Consider the following 20766-nt stretch of genomic DNA (forward strand, 5'->3'; position numbering starts at 1 on the left):
TGGATGGTTAGTATACTTGACGACACAGAGGTAGGTAGAGCAGTGGCCTACTGTACCGTACTGCTATATATTATATACTGGTGGTCAGCAAAATTATGCACTGTCCTACTACTATATATATACTGCACACAAAAACTTAAATGCACCACAGGTATGGATGGATAGTATTCTTGACGACACAGAGGTAGGTAGAGCAGTGGCCTACTGTACCGTACTGCTATATATTATATACTGGTGGTCAGCAAAATTATGCACTGTCCTACTACTATATATATACTGCGCACAAAAACTTAAATGCACCACAGGTATGGATGGATAGTATACTTGACGACACAGAGGTAGGTAGAGCAGTGGCCTACTGTACCGTACTGCTATATATTATATACTGGTGGTCAGCAAAATTATGCACTGTCCTACTACTATATATATATACTGCGCACAAAAACTTAAATGCACCACAGGTATGGATGGATAGTATACTTGACGACACAGAGGTAGGTAGAGAAGTGGACTACTGTACCGTACTGATATAATTCTGGTGGTCACTGGTCAGCAAAATTCTGCACTGTCCTCCTACTATATACTACAATGCAGCACAGATATGGAGCGTTTTTCAGGCAGAGAACGTATAATACTGGTGGTCACTGGTCAGCAAAACTCTGCACTGTCCTCCTACTATATAATACTGGTGGTCCCCAGTCCCCACAATAAAGCACACTGAGCACAGATATTTGCAGCACACTGAGCACCGATATGGAGCGTTTTTCAGGCAGAGAAAATAGATATTTGTAGCACACTGAGCACAGATATTTGCAGCACACTGAGCACAGATATTTGCAGCACACTGAGCACAGATATTTGCAGCACACTGAACACAGAAACTGAGAGAACACCAGCTACGTCCTCTCACTATCATCTCCAATGCACGAGTGAAAAATGGCGGCGACGCGTTGCTCCTTATATAGAATACGAATCTCGCGAGAATCCGACAGCGTGATGATTACGTTCGGGCACGCTCAGGTTAACCGAGCAAGGCGGGAGGATCCGAGTCTGCTTGGAACCGTGCAAAAATGGGTGAAGTTCGGGGGGGTTCGGATCCTGAGGAACCGAACCCGCTCATCACTACCTAGTACCCAACAGTTTTATGAGGACAAGGGCAAAATACATATGTTGCTATAACAACATGCTCCCTTAGTCTGGATTTTGACCGTCGGTCAATGGTTGTCGGTATTTTGACTGTCGGGATTTTGATTGTAGGTAAATTGACCGCATCCCGTTTCAAAGGCATGTAATAGTGTCTGAAACCTCAGCTTAAGGCTCAAGCATGTGTACTGTACTGGCAGACATCATTGTCACAGGTAGGGTCAGTTACACATGTAGTGTTTCCTGTCCAGCTCACTCACATTGTGCAGAATCATTTAGCAGCACTTCTATATATTGAGTTTGTTACTTTAGCCAAGCAGCTTTATATACTGTACATGTTTCAGTTCGTTTTAAAGTGATTTTTTTGTTTTTCATATTGTGCGTTGCTTGTTTTGTGCCTACTTTAGAGTATGCTGGATAATAAAGGGATTTGCTTTATTTCTGCTCTTCTCTATATCCATCCTTTTGTGCTTAATAAATCTTCTGCAGTCTTGACGGTAAAGATAAACTCTTGCAGGTCTCTCTTCCAGGGGGAATGTGACCTGGTAATAGTAGAAATGACAGGTACATGACACCTGCCAGTGAGCGCTTAGTGGTGGCCTCTGATGGCGTCCGGCTGTGCGTGTAGAATAACAAGGAGCTCAGACCCTGCCTGTCACCTCAGCCAGCACGCTCTGCACACGTTGGAAGATGGCACTAATTAAAAATGATACAGCTGTATTCTCAGCAAGATGCCTTTTCTTAAATTATGAGTTAATCTAATGTGTAATTGTAAAAAAAGTCATCAATAAATAACCATTATTATCATTCTTTTTCCATAGAGCAATTTATTTTTCATAATATTTGAGAGGTTTTACATAGTAAATAGTGAGGTGGAAACAAGGAGATTGATAAAATGAGATATTTATGATTATTTTTTTTATATAAGATTAGACATGGACACATTATTTTTATATATTTTAATTGCTACCAGTTAGTCTTTTATATGTAATAACCTGTTTTATCATATGGGTCTCTCCTCCACCAAACAAGCCCCCAGCTGCTTTTCTTAGCATCTATTCAGTGTGTTCCCAGTTCCTTCTATCTCATCATTTGCTTGTCTATAGCTGGGTACACATTAAACGATATATTGGACAACTTGTCCTTTTGAGCCAAAGTGGAACGTCAAATTGTCTACATTGTCTAGTGTGTAGCACTATTGTGCACTCCTGTGCGTCGTTCCTTGCTGTAGGCCTCGATCCACGATGGTCTAGGGCAATGATGGCTAACCTTGACACTCCAGCTGTTGTTGAAGTACACATCCCAGCATGCCCTGCTACAGTTTTGCTATTTGGCCATGCTAAAACTGATGCAGGGCATGCTGGGATGTGTAGTTCAACAACAGCTGGAGTGTCAAGGTTAGCCATCACTGGTCTAGTGTGTACACAGCTTACGAACATCTTGCCTATCACTCCTACAGATACATGTTACTGTATTAATGAATTGCACACAAATAATAGCACCCTCTGCTTGCCGTAATTCTGTGGGGTTTTTTGTTTTGATTTTTTTAGGTTTTGAGCTTGGTTTTGCCATGGCAAGCCCCAATGCCTTGGTTTTGTGGGAAGCTCAGTTTGGTGATTTCCACAACACAGCACAATGCATAATTGACCAGTTTATCAGCTCTGGACAGGCCAAGTGGGTCCGGCACAATGGTATTGTGCTGCTCTTACCCCATGGAATGGAAGGAATGGTAAGTGCATGCTAATCTCACAGCTATTCATCAATGAGTAACTGACTGGTTTGTACAGTGGGAAGGTTAAGAAATATCCAGTGCCCCAGGAGAGGAAACTCATACATAATGACTGAATGAGGAATTACTGTTTATCCAGACTCACATTCATTATTCAGTGTCTTAAAGAAGTTAAATGAGCTGTGCCTATAAACAAGAATGTATTAAGTTCAGATATTTGAGAAAAGTTTATAATGCATATATATGTGACTAATCAATGTGACAAAATATGAAAAACTCCCTTATTTTATGTATGTAAGTAGTGTTATCTTCTATTGTGAATATTCTCATTGTAAATGTTATTACAAGCCCAGCACTTCTTTCATAATTTCTGCTTTCTTGTGTTTATACACAGCCATTTCTCTCATTGTTCACAGTACACTGGGAGCAGGAAATACTTCTAACTATAGTATTGCTAAAAGGTTTTTTTCAACAAATTTTTTTTTTAGTATTATTATTATTATTATGGTAACTAATGTAACAAGATGCTTTTATTTACTTTGGTGATGTCACCAGTTATGTTAATTACTTATTGACATTTTAACTTCAGGTTGGATTGGGAAGGGGGGGAGGGAGGAGGAGCCAACTACCCCTGTCGAGGTATGGCATATGTGTTCTTTTCGCTCTTGGGAGTAACATGGGGGATCCTTGAAAAATTTTGCTATTGGCTTAAAATGTTATAGTTACACATTAAAGCTGGCCATACACCTGTTCAACTTTCATCCAACCATTGAAAATCTTGTTGTGTTTGGGAGCAATAACAATCAGTTATTTGCTCCCGAACACTTGAAAATGGACAAAAACTGTAGTTCAGAAAGGATCCGGTGGTCGGGATCCCGGAAGTCGTAATGCCGATGCTGGAATGCTGGCTCAGGCATCCCGGCTAGGATCACAGTACCGCTGTAGGAACCCCGGCTGCCGGGATCCCGAACGAGTGTTTACCAGGCTGCCGAAGAGGTAAGTCGCAGGGGGTGGGGGTAGGGTTAGGCTGCAGGAATGGGGGTTATGTTTAGGCACCACAGAGAGGGTTAGGCTGGGGAAGGGGGTGTTAGGTTTAGGCTGCAGAAAGGTATGGCTATGGGGGCATTGGGGAAAGGTAAAAATACTTACCTTGCGCCTGTCTGGATTCTCACGATCAGGATGCCACTGTCAGTAATCTGACCGCTGGCATATCAAAACCAACCCATTCAGGCAAATTGGTTAAGTGAAACAGATTTTCTGCTGCGGGGTACACTGGGCTCCACAAGGAATGGACAATGGGGTGTAGAGTAGGATCTTGATCCGAGGCACTAACAGGCTCAAAGCTTTGACTGTTCCCAGAATGCATAGCGCCGCCTCTTATATCACCCCGCCTCCCTGCACAGGATGTCAGTTTTGTAGTTGGTGCTGCAGTAGCAGGCACTTAACAGAGGGGCTGCTCCAGGCAGCCCTAAGAAGAGCTTTTTTTCTGAGGAAAAAAAGTGAAGACTTCAAGGGCAGCAGCTGTGTTACATGTCAGTGGACATTCACGGCTGCAGCTCCGGCTCTCCCCAGCGGCGCTGTACACTCCCGAGCCCTGGTTGCCGGGTAACTACTGCAGGAGGCTCCGGTTTTCTTCTTGTCAGGCACACACGACGGGGGCTCACCGGGATCGCGTGGCCGCGCTTCGGGAGGTGGTAAGTGGGTCCCGCTTGCGGGACCCGGTCTTTATCGCGATCCGGCGCGGTCAGTGGGAGGCGGGCCGCGCGGGCTGCCGGTGGACACTGTGGCGGTACAGGCGATCCCACTAAATCACCAGGGCATGGGACAGGTCAGGTTTTCTCTATAAGCCGTTTAATTAGAGCCCGCAGTACCCGGTGGTTTTGCCAGCAGGGGGATAGAGCTTGGACCTGAAGCCCCTCCCCCAGCCCCAGGGCGCCATTTACTGCAAATGTTCCCGCCCTGGAGCTGCATATCTGTCTCTCCCTCACTCCCTGGCAGTGTCTGCGGCGCCATTATCCCTCAGCTCACTGTTCCTGGGAATGCTTGGGCAAATCCTCCTATGTAAAGCCGCCTGGTTGTCAGTGCTGTGACTTTACAAGACACTTAAGTATTCTACCTGTCTTTTTTAGTCAGTGTTAGTAAGAAAGAGTGCATTTAGTCAGGGTTTCCTAGTACAATTACTCTGTGATATACATCCAGTTCTTACTGTGTACTGTTATATCTATTGTTATATAGCTGTGTAAGCTAGTCCAGTGCAGTATTATTGTTAGTAATAACCTCTGCATTGTACAGACTGTGACTATTTGTGTGTGCATTTGATAGCTGAGTGGTGTCCATTTCGTGTCTTTCACTCAACCTGCTATCCCTATATTCTATAACCTGAGGGGGCTTGGTGCGTCAGGTTTTAGCTAATATAGGATTTTCACAAAGATAGACTGTATTACGTATTTTTCTCTGTGATTTAGTCACCATATCTCTCCTTTATCTCTGCTGGTGCTAACTACACTGCGCAGGGGTTTGGGCTAGGGCTATTGTGCTGCTGACAAATTGTACTGTGTTACCTGATACTGCAAGTTATATCATGTCTGCTTATAAGGGTAACAGGTCTGGGGCTGAACACACTGCCGGTGTTGCTGAAGCCGCAGATACCTATGAGGAGAATATAGCAGCTTTGGGCACTAGTTCTGGGGACTCCTTGCCCCCCAGTGGGACGGGGGCAAATAATGACCTGCCGTGGGCCGCGTTTTCCACGCTTCTGCATACGCTAGTTCATAAACTAACACCCCCTATGGGACCCCCAATGCCGGGTCAACCGTTTGTGGTCCCTGCAGCTAACCCGCCGTGGGCGGACGATTTATCTGCTCAAATAAAGAAGTTGAACCAGTCCCTGACTACTAAAAAGTCTGACCGTCGCTCGCCTACGTCCAAGGGGTCCTCTAAGCGAGCGCTTGTCTCCTCACAATCCACTGCTGTCACTGACACCTCGTCGGATGAAGACGGCACTTACACTGACCCCACAGGTTCTGACTCAGATACGGCTGATGGGGAGGGTGGTTCACATGTGGATGTTCCTGATCTTTTGGAGGCTATTAAGTTAATTTTACAGATTACGGATGATCCCGAGCCATCCGTTCCTCCTAAGAAACCAGATAGGTTCAAGCGTCAGAAGGTGATTAAACAAGTTTTACCTCACTCTGACCACCTAATTGATATACGTCAGGAACCCTGGGAAAACCCGGGTACGAAGTCTGTGCCTCAAAAGAAGATGATGGCTCGCTATCCCCTCGTGCCGGAGCTGTCTAAGAATTGGGAAACGCCTCCTCCAGTGGACTCACATGTGGCTAGGATGGTGGTTTCCTCAGCTCTACCGGTCACCACCGTCACGTCTCTGAAATAGCCTACGGATAAACGCGCGGAGGGTTGTCTGAAAGCGATTTACACCATCACGGGTGCTGCACAAAGGCCCACTATTGCAGCTACTTGGGCTGCAGAGGCCATTGAATCATGGGCCTTGGAGTTAGATGCTGAAATCTCCTCTGACCATGTTAGACAATGCTTGTCTTATATTGTCACAGCTTCTCGTTATATTAAAGAGGCGGCTTCTGATGCCGGTATCCTGGCAGCCAAGGCCTCTACTACGTCAGTCCTGGCTCGCCGGATATTGTGGCTGAGATCCTGGTCTGTGGATCTGGACTCTAGAAAAACCCTGGAGGTACTCCCTTTAAGGGAGATATTCTGTTTGGGGAGGATTTAAATAAGATTGTGGCTGACTTGGCTACTGTCAAAACTGCCTGTCTGCCAAGTACTGCTCCTTCTGTGTCGAAGGCTAAAGGTACTTCCTTTCGCCCCTTTCGTCCTTCAGGTAAAGCAAAAGGTCAGGCGTACCATAAGCAGGCCCGCACTTCCGAACCTGGTAAGCCAAAGCCCAAAAGAGCCTGGGTGGCCCGTCAGCCAGCTTCCAAGACCGATAAGCCTGCCGCATGATGGTGCGGGCCTCCCCCTGGGGGATCCTAGGGTGGGGGGCCGGCTTCTAGGGTATACCCAGGAATGGTTGAAGACCACTTCAGATGCCTGGGTACGGGAAGTCGTCACTCAAGGTTACGCCATAGCCTTCAAAAACCGACCTCCTCATCGATTTTGCTGGACAGACGTCCCGTTGGACCAGACAAAGGCAAGAACTCTACATTCGGTGGTACAGACCCTCCTGAATACAGGAGTCGTGGTACAGGTGCCTCTTGCGCAGAGGGGCCGGGGGTACTATTCTCCGCTGTTTCTAGTCCCAAAACCGAATGGATCTTCCTCGCCCATTCTCAACTTCAAGGCATTGAACAAGATGGAAACCCTTCGCTCTATAGTTCTGGCCTTGGAACCTGGGGACTTCATGGTCTCCCTGAATATACAGGATGCTTACCTGCATATTCCTATAGCAGTGTCTCATCAGCAATACCTGAGATTTGCGATTGGCAACTGCCATTACCAGTTTCGGGCATTACCTTTTGGTTTAACAACGGCTCTGCGAGTCTTTACAAAAGTCATGGCGATGATGACGGTGGTACTCCGCCGTCAAGGGGTCAGGATACTGCCGTGTTTGGACGACTTGTTAATCCTGGCAAATTCCCCAGAACTTCTCCTGCGTCATCTAGATGTGACGGTCCAGTTTCTGCAAGCCCACGGGTGGCTCATCAACTGGAAGAAGTCATCCCTGATCCCTGCTCAGAGCATGGTGCATCTGGGAGCACTATTGGACACTCACAACCAGAGGTTGTTCCTGTCTCAGGAGAAAGTCCTGAAACTTCAGGACAGGATTCGTTGCTTCCTATCTCGTCCGCAAGTGTCGATACATTCGGCGATGCAGGTGCTGGGCCTCATGGTGTCAGCATTTGACATGGTAGAGTACGCTCAATTTCACTCTCGCCCTCTCCAGAGGCTGATTCTAGCCAAATGGGACGGCCTGCCTCACCGGATCAGGTCTCAAATGATATCATTGACTCCGGAGGTCCGTCTATCGCTGCTCTGGTGGCTCCGGGACCAACAACTGTGCAGGGGCCATCCGTTCTGGATATCCGACTGGGTCCTGTTGACGACAGATGCCAGTCTAAGAGGTTGGGGTGCGGTGCTGGAGCAACACTCCCTTCAGGGGCGGTGGACCAAGGAGGAGTCCCTCCTCTCGATCAGTATTCTAGAGTTGCGGGCGGTCTTCAACGCCTTGAACCTAGCCCAGCATTTAATTCAGAACCGTCCTGTTCAAGTACAGTCGGACAACGCCACCACAGTGGCTTATATAAATCATCAAGGCGGCACTCGAAGCCGCCTAGCAATGAAGGAAGTCTCACGGATTCTACAGTGGGCAGAACGCAATCTACCGGCCATATTGGCAATATTCATTCCGGGAGTCCAGAATTGGGAAGCGGACTTTCTCAGTTGTCAGGACGTGCATGCCGGCGAGTGGGGCCTCCATCCAGAAGTATTTCAACTCCTAGGGGAAAGGTGGGGCCTTTCAGACGTAGATCTGATGGCGTCTCGACACAATCACAAGGTTCCGGTCTTCGGAGCAAGGACAAGGGATCCTCAAGCAGCATTCGTGGATGTGCTGGCGGTAACGTGGAGGTTTCGGCTGCCGTACGTGTTCCCTCCGGTGTCACTCCTGCCCAGGTTAATTCGGAAGTTCAAGCAAGAAAAAGGAATTCTGCTTCTCATAGCTCCAGCGTGGCCCAGACGGCACTGGTTATCAGACCTGCAAGGCCTATCGTCAGAGCGTCCAATTCTACTTCCACAACGCACAGACCTCCTCGTTCAGGACCTAGCCTGGCTGTCTTTGACGGCGTGGCTCTTGAAGCTTCCGTCTTAAGGGCTAAAGGGTTTTCTGAGGCGGTCATTCTAACTACGTTGCGGGCCCGGAAACCGGCTTCGGCTCGGATTTACTATAGGGTCTGGCATTCTTACTTTGTTTGGTGCGCATCTAACGATTATGACGCTTCCAAGTTTAGTATAGCCCAGTTGTTGGCTTTTCTTCAGCAGGGCCTGGACTTAGGCCTGCGTCTGGCCTCCCTCAAGGTTCAAATATCTGCCTTGTCGGTGTGGTTTCAGAGAAAAATTGCGACCTTACCTGATGTGCATACCTTTACTCAGGGCGTGTTGCATATCCAACCTCCCTATGTCCCGCCTGTGGCTCCTTGGGACTTGTCGGTGGTTTTGGATGCATTACAAGAGTCTCCGTTTGAACCTCTTGGTTCAGCTGACCTTAAGTGGCTTTCCCTTAAGGTGGTGTTTCTGCTGGCTATTGCTTCAGCTAGAAGAGTGTCGGATTTGGGTGCCTTGCCCTGTAGTTCCCCATATCTGATATTTCACCGTGACCGGACGGTTCTTAGGACCCATCCCGGCTATCTACCTAAGGTGGTTTCTTCGTTCCACCTTAATCAGAAGATTGTAGTTCCGGCACTTGTTTCTCCTGATCTGTCTCCCAAAGAGCGGTCTTTGGATGTGGTACGGGCTCTCCGTATCTATGTGAAGAGAACTTCTCCTATTAGGAAATCTGTTTCTCTCTTTGTACTGTTTGGATTTCACAAACGTGGCTGGCCTGCTCACAAGCAAACTTTGGCCAGATGGATTAGAATGGTGATTGCACATGCTTATGTGAAGGCTGGTCTCTCTGCTCCTGATCACATTAAGGCCCATTCTACTCGGCCTGTTGGACCTTCTTGGGCGGCACAACGTGGTGCGACCCTTGAACAATTGTGCAAGGCGGCTACGTGGTCCTCTGTGAACACGTTCATAAGGTTCTATGCCTTCGATACTGCCACTTCCCAGGATGCTTCCTTTGGACGCCGGGTTCTTGTGCCCGCTACAGTGCGTCCCCTCCCATAAGGAACTGCTTTAGGACATCCCCATTGTCCATTTCTTGTGGAGCCCAGTGTACCCCGCAGCAGAAAACAAGTTTTATGGTAAGAACTTACCTTTGTTAAAACTCTTTCTGCGAGGTACACTGGGCTCCACAAGGCACCCACCCTGATGCACTTAGCTTCTTTGGGTTGGTATGGCATTAGCCGCTGACACGTCTCCTGTCGTGAGAATGCGGTGTTGTGGCTACTAACCGTTGTCGTCTCTTTTCCTGCTACTGCATTGGACTGGTTAACTAAAAACTGAGATCCTGTGCAGGGAGGCGGGGTGATATGGGAGGCGGTGCTATGCATTCTGAGAACAGTCAAAGCTTTGAGCCTGTTGGTGCCTCGGATCAAGATCCTACTCTACACCCCATGGTCCATTCCTTGTGGAGCCCAGTGTACCTCGCAGAAAGAGTTTTAACAAAGTTAAGTTCTTACCATAAAACTCGTTGTACCAACTTCTTTGAACGCCTGTTTTTGACATTTGGAAGCAAATTACTATTATTATCTATTGGGTATATTCAATAAGAGTCGGAAACTGCTGTCAGTTTCCGACTGGAATAGGTCGGAAGGGGTTTGCTGCTCCCCCCGCCGGCCGCCTCACACTGCACCCCCAGCGGTCGCCGCTCTCTGCTCCCCCCACCGCTGCTGTCAGCACACCCAGCGGGAGGACAGGACACAGGGAACGGCTAAATCCGACAGTCTGATTTGGCCGCTCTTTGAATAGGGGTTGTTGGGTCCATTCCGACAACTGCATGACGGAATGGACCTGACTTTTATTGAATATATCCCTATATCTTCATTGTTCAGGGGGGAAAAGTATAAAGCAGTCTTCACCCACAATAGTGTACATTACCCACAGCCACATTTATATGCTCTAAGTTGCATGTATATTAAGATACTGTACAGTACATGTGATTCAAAACACTTAAAACCACTGTTTTGTGGTGATAGGTTTATACCTACATTCGTGCTGCGTTTTTACAGCCAATGTTAAATGAGGAATATATGTCATTTAAGCATGTTTTGCTGGTTTAGAACAAGATCAAATTATGGCCAGCACTTCTCCCGTAAGACCCTTAGCCTGGGAAACTGCCATTTTTCCATGTACTTTGATAGTAGAAAATGAATAGTTTATCGTAAGGTGTATTCCATGTCCTTTGTTGCAGTTTGCTTACCTCAATATAAGTCCGGTTCATGTTGTCTGTCCAAATGTGACTCCGTTAAATTCAGTCCACTAAGTTTCCTCTGAAAAACGTGGTCTAGTTTTTCATTTGTCCTTTTCTTCTTTCTTTTAAATGATAACTTTGACCGCCCTTTCCAGTCGGTATTTCATATTTCATGAGGGACATTTCCTATTGCAGCAGAATAAATTGCTTCTCAGGGGCCTTTAATGCTGCTGCTTCTCCCTGGCTATCAGTAATGTAATTCTCAGACAAGCATTTTTTTTAAACTCTTCTGCCTAATGTTATTACCAGGGTCCTGAGCATTCTTCAGCCAGACCTGAAAGGTTCCTGCAGATGAGCAATGATGACTGCGATGCTTATCCTGTAAGTTGATTTGTCTAACACTATGCCTTACTCCATCTTGACCTTCTTTTCCAAATGTACCTGTTAGAGAATCCATTTTTATATTGGTCTGTGTGCTCATTATTTTTCTGCTTTCCTTCTGGTTAGTACATAATGAAATAATGGTTATGACTCGTGTCCAGATAGATGTATTATATTATGCAATTTTAACCAAGCTAATGCAAACATATTACACCAGTGTGTATCTGGAAAACAGAGCATAGTTTGCCTTTGAAGTTAGGTTCTGTAGCAAGTCCCTTTTTTTTTCACCCATCCAAAAAGTAAAGCTTAAACTTTTCTGTTTTTATTAGGCACAATCTAGTGCAATTGAGCAACACTAAAAATAATGTCTTGCTTAAAGAATCATTATAATGATATGATTTTTTTTATTCAGCAATATTTGTTTTAAATATATAATTATTCCAGCTTCCCACATAGTTGTTAGATGTAAACAAAGTAAGGGGGAGATTTATCAAAGCTTGGAAAGAGATAAAGTACCAACCAATCAGCTCCTGTCATTTTTTCAAACACGGGGAATTCAGTTGATCGCAGTAAATTCTATTGCAAAAAAAAAAAAAAAAGATGTTGTTACCCATCGGGTCCAAGCTTCGAAATGCATCACATTCTGGATCTTGATAAATATGGAAATGTGGTAAAAAAAAAAACCTGAAAACTGGATTTTCTTGTTTTGTACCGAACCTTAGACTTTAGTACATTCTGCCTGCAATCATTTAACGGATCTCAGAGTGGTGCTGCAGCATAATATACTATGCACCTTATACAGTATATGGGGAGATTTCTCATACCTACTAAAATGGACGTGTTGCTCATATTAACCAATTCGATTGTAGCTTACACTTACTGTACTTGCTATAAAATGATTGCAAGAATTTGATTGGTTGCTATGGGTAAGACCTCCTCTTGTCCGCTTTAGAAGGTTTGATAAAGCTCCCCCCATTGTGCTCTAAGAGCCTATTTCCATAGAGTACAGGTCTGTTTGCGCACATCATTGGAGCACTGACATCAGAGAGCACTTTCTAGGTACCATTCACACCTGTCAAAAACCTGATTTTTAACACCCATATATGTGAGACCATAAAATACAGAATTGAAAATAAATACTAGTAAGTCTAGTGCAAAAATAAAGTAGAATTAATTGTATCAACTAACTCATTTGTCACACCACTTAGATCATTATCAAGCTTTTTCCCGGCGTACTTTATACTGCATATGAGTGCCGCTTTAAATTTTCAACTCCAACCCACTGATAAGTATCAGTTTACAAAAGCCGCCACTGTGTAAATATAGCCCCTTAAATTTTATAAAATATTTTTTTTCTCAAACAAAAAAAAATCTGTTTAAGTCTTCTGAGCCATTTTATCTTTCCTCTGAAAAAGCTACACATTAGTGGGAACATGTTATTGCATCGGTCAGTAGTAGGATGGGTTTATGATTGGGTCATCGTATATCCCCAGGAATTTACACAAGATTATGACGTTACCCAGCTGTATGACTGCAACTGGATCGTAGTGAACTGTTCCACTCCAGGCAACTACTTCCATGTTCTCAGACGACAGATTTTATTGCCCTTCCGCAAACCGGTAAAGTGAATTTCATGATGGTGAAAAGCAAATGGTGTGTTGGTGGTTTACTATATAACCTTTGTCACTTGCTATATTTTCAGCTGATTGTGTTTACACCAAAGTCATTGCTGCGGCACCCTGAAGCAAAGTCTAGTTTTGAAGAAATGAAGCCAGGTTGGTATAAAATGTATTTGTTTCTCCAGCGGTTGGCTATTTTCCTAAATGTATATCTACAGGTATATCAAAAAGTAAATCTTAAGGCCCCCATACATATGCAGTATGTTGGGGCAATGCCCCAATCCCCCCATTGCAGGATTGGGGATATTAAACAAGTTTAAAAATCCCGATCCCAACAATTTTCATTCCGGATCAGGGAATCAGACATTTCTGATGGATCAAGGATCATTGATGGCAGATTCAGTTGGCTGATTGGCGTTTTCAGCAGGGTCAGGAATCTCTGCATAGATGTATGGGGCCATTAGGTTGTGTATGTGTCATACTATCTATGTTAATGGTGACTATCAGTTGGATGAGGGATTAAGTGCAGTAATGGGGTAAGAGTGTAAAGATATGGGGCCACTGGGTAAGGCTGTTGATAAGATTAATTGCTGATTTTGTTGGATGCAAATAAAAATGTGGACACGGAAATCAACATAATGCGCTGAAGAAATGAATGCCTTTGTATGAACTGGGCAATAATGCATATACACACGGATGGCATTAGCAAGTGCATGCCGATAGATCCTTCCTTTGAATGCCCGCTGTCAGTGAAATGGGCAGTAACTTGGGGCCTAATTCTGATCTGATCGTAGATATGCTAAATTTAGCACATCTATGATCAGTTTCTCAGACATGCGGGCTCCAGCACAGGGCTAGTCCGCCCCGCATGTCATGCTCTGCCCCCCTTCGCCCCGCATGGGTGCAAAAGGATCGCACGGCGGCGATGCTTTTGCACCCAGCGAGTAGCTCCCTGACTGCGCAGCTCCTGCGCGCTGTCAGGGAGCTACCCGCCGTTTCCTGGGTTGCAGCAGCTGCGTGTGACGTCATGCAGCCGCCGCGGGCCGCCCCCGCAATGGTCCGGATATACCTGCGTTGTCCAGACCACGCCCCGCCAATGGCGTTCTAACGCCCCTCCTGCCCCGCTACCTCCTCTGCTTGTCAATCAGGCAGAGGCGATTGCAGCCCTGAGCTGCTTTTAGCATCTCACTGGGCTCCCGAGGTGCGTGGGCGCACTTCACAAAGAAATTCAAACTGCGGCCGCTGCAGCGATCTAATCTGAATTACCCCCTTGGTGCTGTGAGGATGCAGATGCACTGAACTGGGCAGTCTCACGGAGTTAGCATGGGTGTGTGGGCCTTCTGCCATGCTCGTTTGTAGCATGCGGATGTAAGTTGAGATGCACACAGCTTGGGGTGGGTGCAAATAACCCTACTAATGATGATGGGTGCGGTTGTAAAAATAGTGTGCGGGATGGACTTCCACATGGATTTGCGGCACACACAGGTGTTTTCCCACATATGCTAATAAGCAGCCTGCCTCAGACATATGGAGAAGCCCCTTAATGTGATTTAGAATTGTTAAAGACTTGCTGTTTTACATATTTCTGCCTAAATTACAGAAAAATTTAAAAAATCATGTATTGGTATAAATTAACCTAGGGAGATTTTGATTCTTACATACAGATGCGTCCTCATACATGCAGCTTCAATACTCCATGCAACATGAGATGTCACACGTGAGTGAGCCGCTAGGTCCCATGCGACTCTGCTAGCGTCAGGCGTCTCTTTTTGCCGAAAGTGTTTCTCAGTCTCAACTAGGATGCACCAGGAGACTCTGCTGATTAATTTGATATATAACTTGTATATTGTGTGTGACTGAGTCTGTATGCGGAGCAGAACAGAACTTGTATTGGAAAAAGATGTGGCTGTTACATTGTAGCACTTCATGTGCAGATTAGACTCAGTCGCTCACAGATATACAAGTGTCATAAATCAAATTAATCAGCACAGTCTCCTCGTCGGTGCTAATCGCATTGCGTTGTAAATATGACACATTGTCAGCAAAAAAGATGCAGATGCTAGAAGATTCTCACGTGACCTGGAGTGCCAAGAGTTTGGCGTGACTACAGCAAAGATGTATGAGGACACATCTGTCGTTAATGGCGAAAAGTATTAAATAATCTAAATACAGTGGTGTAGTGATACAGATGGGCTCACGTACACCTTTACTCAAATTGCGCCAAATAGTCCAGTTTGGTGTGCCACATACTTTGTAATTTACCAACGTCAGGCGTCCAGCCACAGACCTTTTCTTAAAATATACATTTTATCCACATTGCTAATGCGTCAAAAGTACAGTACGTGGGTACAAATACTGACTGGCATTACGAGATAATGATAAATGGAAAAAAATAAGATATGAAAAACATAAAAATCTGCATAAATGCAGTGGAAATTAGATTTAGAATAAACAAAAAGAAATATAAAAACATGGGGTTAGTTCATGAGAAGGATTAGGGGCTATTTATTCCCATCAAATTTCGGAATGGAAATAAGAACGCTACTAATGTATTGTGTAAGCAGCTTCCCTCTAATAAACTCGATTAAAATAACAAATGGGAACGCTAGTGGAGGTAGATGAAAAATAAATGAAACTGAGTAATATAAATAAATGTGCTGTATAAAGTATGGCGGATTATGCAGTGTGTAACAGCAGCCATATAATGGATGTGGATTTAGAGTTATATGAATGAAGTGCTAGAGTAGTGTAAAATAAGCTCAAATGGTATGAAAAAAATAATAAAAAATATAAAATTTAGAGATATAAAATAAAAGGAAAAATAAATATAGGAATTAATTGGCTGGTAGGTGATGATCACTTGAGCTTATTTTACACTACAACTATCTAGCAATTCACTCCTATAAATCTACGTTGCCGTCCTTTACATGGCTAATTCTAGAGTGTGGTTTGTGGCTAAAATACCTTTTATTTTAGCCACGGGTTTTGCTAAATGACATTTTTGTCATATTTGTCATTTAAAAAAAAAAAAAAAACATGTCTGGGGCTTTGCTTATGCTAAAACATTAACCATTTGTCTTATTCTGTAACTTTAAGGTACCATCTTCCGCCGCCTGATTTCTGAAAGTGGAGCAGCTTGTCAGAATCCTCACAATGTGAGACGGGTCATTTTCTGCACTGGGAAGGTTTATTACGAGCTTGTCAAGGAAAGGCATCAAAAACAGTTGGAAAGCCAAGTAGCAATCACAAGGCTGGAGCAGGTAACATATTTCTCAGCCTTAATCTGTTTGCCACAGATTATTTTGACAGGCGGTTTTGTTACAAAATGAATGGCCAGAAAACGCTTCCACAAAGGGGGATATTCTTCCTGTCACACCAATACAAATGTGGACAAAATATCTGCCCTGATTAGTGATGAGGCAGCAACACACTACCAATCAGAAAGTTCATTTATCATTGACTGGTCAGTCTGTCAGGGGAGAGGATGAACAGATGGGCTTTATAAGGGAATCCCTAAACACCGTTATTCATCACACTGCATAAAGAAGTAAGGGGACCATAGTCTCTTCTGAATTGGTGTACTACAAGGATATAGGGGCATTGTAAAATTACATTTTATTTGTAAACAACATATAGAGTAATATATTTGGTGGCTGTATTATGTGGATAAAATAGTGTACACAGAGTCTGATGCAGAGCAGTTTGCGTAGTGCAAATTCACACTGTGGATGTGTCAGAACAGGGGTGTGAAAGGGCTCTCTCATGTACAGATGTGTCCTCCTACATCTAGCCTCAGCCACGTAGCATAAGATGCCTGGTGCAAGTTAGCCGTCGGGTCCTGTGCGACTCCACTATAATCCAGTGTTTGGGTTTTTTGCCGGAGATGAGTCATAGTTGCAGCGAGATTCAGCTAGGATGTACCGGGAGACTGTGTTCATTAATTTGATATACAACACTTGTATATTGTGTCGGAAGTAGTCTGTACAGAGACCAACGGAACTTTTGTTGGAAAAAAGCTGCGGCTGCTACATTGTAGCACTTAATTTACAGATTCAGAGTCTCAGGGCCTAATTCAGACCTGACCGCTCCTCTGTGAATTTGCATGGGTTTGCTATTGGATAGTCGTCGCCCAGACAGAGTGAAAAACCGCCCCGTGCAAGTCTGCGTACCTGTGCGAAAAGTTGTGCAAAAGCCGGTCACCTGCAAATCCATTTGCAACTCACTCACCATCTAATGTTTTTTTCCAGTCTGTCCATAGCCCAGGACTTACTCCTACATTGCGAAAGAAACGGGCTGATCGGGCCGGAGCTGATGTCACATCTGCCCTGAAAACACTTGGGAATGCTTGCGTTTTTCCTGACACTCCCACAAAACGTCCAGTTACCACACCCAGTTTGGCCTCACGCCTGCGCATTATGATCTGCATGCATGCGCAGTCGCGATCAGGTCTGAATTAGGCCCTTGGTCGCACACAGAAATACACGTGTCACATATCAAATTAATCCGCACAGCGTCATGATGTGTCCTAGCTGCATTGTGACTAAAATGCAATTTCGCCAATAAAGATCCCCGGCACTGAGGGGCAGATTTATTAAGCCTGGTGAAGTGATAAAGGTGGTCATTCCGAGTTGATCACTAGCTGCATTCGTTTGCTGTGCAGCGATGAGGCAAAAAAAAGGCACTTCTGCGCATGCGTATGCGGCGCAATGCACATGCGCAGCGTACTTTTACAACGGGCGATGTAGTTTTACACAGGGTCTAGCAAAGCTTTTCAGTCGCACTGCTGACCGCAGAGTGATTGACATGAAGTGGGCGTTTCAGGGTGTCAACTGACCGTTTTCAGGGAGGGTTCGAAAAAACGCAGGTGTACCAGGAAAAACGAAGGCGTGACTGGGCGAATGCAGGGCGTGTTTGTGACGTCAAAACAGGAACCGAATAGTCTGAAGTGATCGCAAGCGCTGAGTAGGTATTGAGCTACTCTGAAACTGCACAAAAAAACTTTGTAGCCGTTCTGCGATCCTTTCGTTCGCACTTCTGCTAAGCTAAAATACACTCCCAGTGGGAGGCGGCATAGCGTTTGCACGGCCGCTAAAAACAGCTAGCGAGCGAACAACTCGGAATGACCACCCATATGCAGAGCTGTGTAAAACTACATTGGCCGTTGTAAAAGAACGCCGTTGTGCGCATTGCGCCGCATGCGCAGAAGTGCCGTTTTTTTACCTCATTGCTGCACAGCGAACAAATGCAGCTAGCGATCAACTCGGAATGACCACCATGGTCTCACACTTTTAGCATGCTGCAAGCACTTAGCAATAGCACAAATGAACACATCTTCTATATGCTGAGCCAGACTGCGTGAGTTAATACTGTGCTAAAACATATCACAGCGAGTCCTAGCTGTCTTTATACAAACACTCTGTGAGTCTTGGGTCTAAATTTATTAAGCAGCACTATTTGAAAGCACGACTACTTTGGTGGTGTCGGCCATTGGATTAAATAAGACAAGAATATTAAATAGAAAACCAGGCGTGTTTTGTATTTAATAATATTGTCCCTTTAAATGCAGCGCCTGAAATTGCAGAATAAGTGGTGGTTTGGAAACGCACTGCTTAGTAAATTAGAAAGAACTGAGTTGGCTTTCACATTTTATTGTAATATTGCTAGAGACAGTACAATTTTCCATAACATTGACCCATTAGAAATATGGTTTGTAAGTAAACGTGTGGTTATTTTTGGTATCTTAGTGATGTTGTCTAACACTGTTTGTTACAGATAGCTCCATTTCCGTATGACTTGGTGAAGGAAGAGGTAGAGAAATATCACAGGGCAGAATTAGTGTGGTGCCAGGAGGAGCACAAGAATATGGGTTACTATGACTATGTTAAACCACGCTTCCTCACCCTTCTGAACCACACCAGACCAATTTGGTAATTTTATGCTTATAGAATATTTACTTTTAAAATGCTAATTTTAATCCTTGAACTATGGAGTTTTTCAGGTTTGTTAGAAAACCAAAAAACCACACTAATGTGCAAAATCATGTTGCACTACAGGGGTGCAGATGTAACACGTGCAGAGACATTTAGATTTGGGTGGCTTATATTGTTTCTGTGCAGGGTAGTTACTGGCTACTTTATTTTTACACTGCAATTTAGATTTCAGTTTGAACACAACCCACCCAAATCTAACTCTCTCTGCACATGTTACACATGCCCCACCTGCAGTTCACATGGTTTTGCACATTAGTGTGCTTTTTGTGCTTTGCAACCAAACCTGAATAAGGTCCGTTGTTTTCTTTTAGTGTTTTAAAGAGGTCATTGTTTACCAAGATTCCGGAAATGTCTGCTAAGCAATTGGGTCTGGCCTTTTGCCCAGCCTGATAAGGGAGACTCATCAGTGCTCTTTTAGGTGACACTTTCATTTCAGCTTCACAAGCACATCTGAGCAATTCTGGTACTGTTGTAAAGTAGGCTTCTCCTTGATTACAGACACTGTTGGACTGGGGCACAAATGACCCACTGTGGGTAATGCATACCTCCCAACTTCTGTGACACTGGAGGAGGGACACCAATAGCGCACGCCTAATATTGGGGGGTGTCCTTGCGGTAATGGGCGTGACCTTTTAAGGGGGTGTAGCCTCATGCCAAGCGTTGTGATCGTTGTTGCCACTATGGGGGCGTGGACAGTGCTCAGTGAGCTGCTGGCTATGCCCCCTTTCCCTGTCATCTCCCAACTGCCCCCACTGTGGGACACTGCGACCCGCGAGTGGGACAGCAGGACAGATCGTGAAAAACAGGACTGCCCCATCAAAATCCAGACAGTTGGGATGTATGGATAATGCAATGATAGGGACCCATGTCAGCCACCAGTCCAAGGTCCTACTGTGCCAAATAACAGACCCATTAGTAGATTAACAATGTATTATTTGAGTGTGCAATCTTGAACTAGATTTATAAGGAAGGAGGAGGAGGACCAGGAAGTGGTGTCCACCAGGAATTTCTCCTATCCCCCTATGGGCCAGTCTGACCCTGATTACAACCTTTTTTAAATGAGCAGGGCCTTTGTGAAATGAGCAGGGAGCGAGGTGTTGTGTTAGAGCAGTGGGGCTGGGGACCACAAAGTTCTCGTTATACCCCTGCTCTAGTGCATTGATTTGCTATAAAACTAAAGTATCTCACAGGACCTGCCATTAGGACCAGCTCCTACTTTCCCATTAATGGTGCTCCCCTGCAGCCATGCATGTAGCTGCACTTGATTGGGCAATGACTTTTTTGCATTTAGTTTGTTGATTGGAGGATTTGTTACACCTGCTGACAGAACATTGTCATACATGTAATTGACCTACATGTTTGTATTATAGGTATGTTGGACGCGACCCGGCAGCTGCTCCAGCCACTGGCAATAAAAACACTCACCATATGGAACTAAAGAGATTTTTGGACACAGCCTTCAGTTTGGAGTGTTTTGATGGGAAAACCTTCTGATACAGGAGAATAATTAGTATAACAGAGTATTACAGTAATAGAATACCTCATAACCTCTAAATAAATCATTTTAGGAACTGTAGCTTTGTGTCATGTTGTTTTTATATGGCACAGTACGATTTATACATTACTTGATTCATGTGCAGGTTCTTGCTGGGAATTTGTTCCATTATCAGTTACTTGTATTAGTTAGCTGATAATAGTAGTAGAGTATGTCCTATACTGTAGTCTATTGTATTTGTTTGTTTCTATTTCTCTGACGTCCTAGTGGATGCTGGGAACTCCGTAAGGACCATGGGGAATAGACGGGCTCCGCAGGAGACTGGGCACTCTAAAGAAAAGATTAGGTACTATCTGGTG

General features: G+C 44.8%; 1 protein-coding gene across 5 annotated transcripts in view; it reads left to right on the forward strand.

The window, feature by feature from the left end:
- Positions 1-20488, forward strand: part of OGDHL (oxoglutarate dehydrogenase L) — a 245586-nt gene extending 225098 nt beyond the window's left edge. For all 5 annotated transcript variants that reach the window (XM_063958855.1, XM_063958856.1, XM_063958854.1 and 2 more), the window contains 7 exons: positions 2694-2872; positions 11232-11303; positions 12797-12922; positions 13006-13078; positions 16019-16182; positions 18695-18849; positions 20283-20488. In XM_063958855.1, the coding sequence (XP_063814925.1) occupies positions 2694-2872; positions 11232-11303; positions 12797-12922; positions 13006-13078; positions 16019-16182; positions 18695-18849; positions 20283-20406 (893 nt within the window). In that variant the 3' untranslated portion in view covers positions 20407-20488. The remainder of the gene's footprint in view (positions 1-2693; positions 2873-11231; positions 11304-12796; positions 12923-13005; positions 13079-16018; positions 16183-18694; positions 18850-20282) is intronic.
- The last annotated feature ends 278 nt before the right edge of the window (positions 20489-20766 follow it).

The sequence above is a fragment of the Pseudophryne corroboree genome, chromosome 3 (assembly GCF_028390025.1).
Source record: "Pseudophryne corroboree isolate aPseCor3 chromosome 3, aPseCor3.hap2, whole genome shotgun sequence".
NCBI lineage: Eukaryota > Metazoa > Chordata > Amphibia > Anura > Myobatrachidae > Pseudophryne > Pseudophryne corroboree.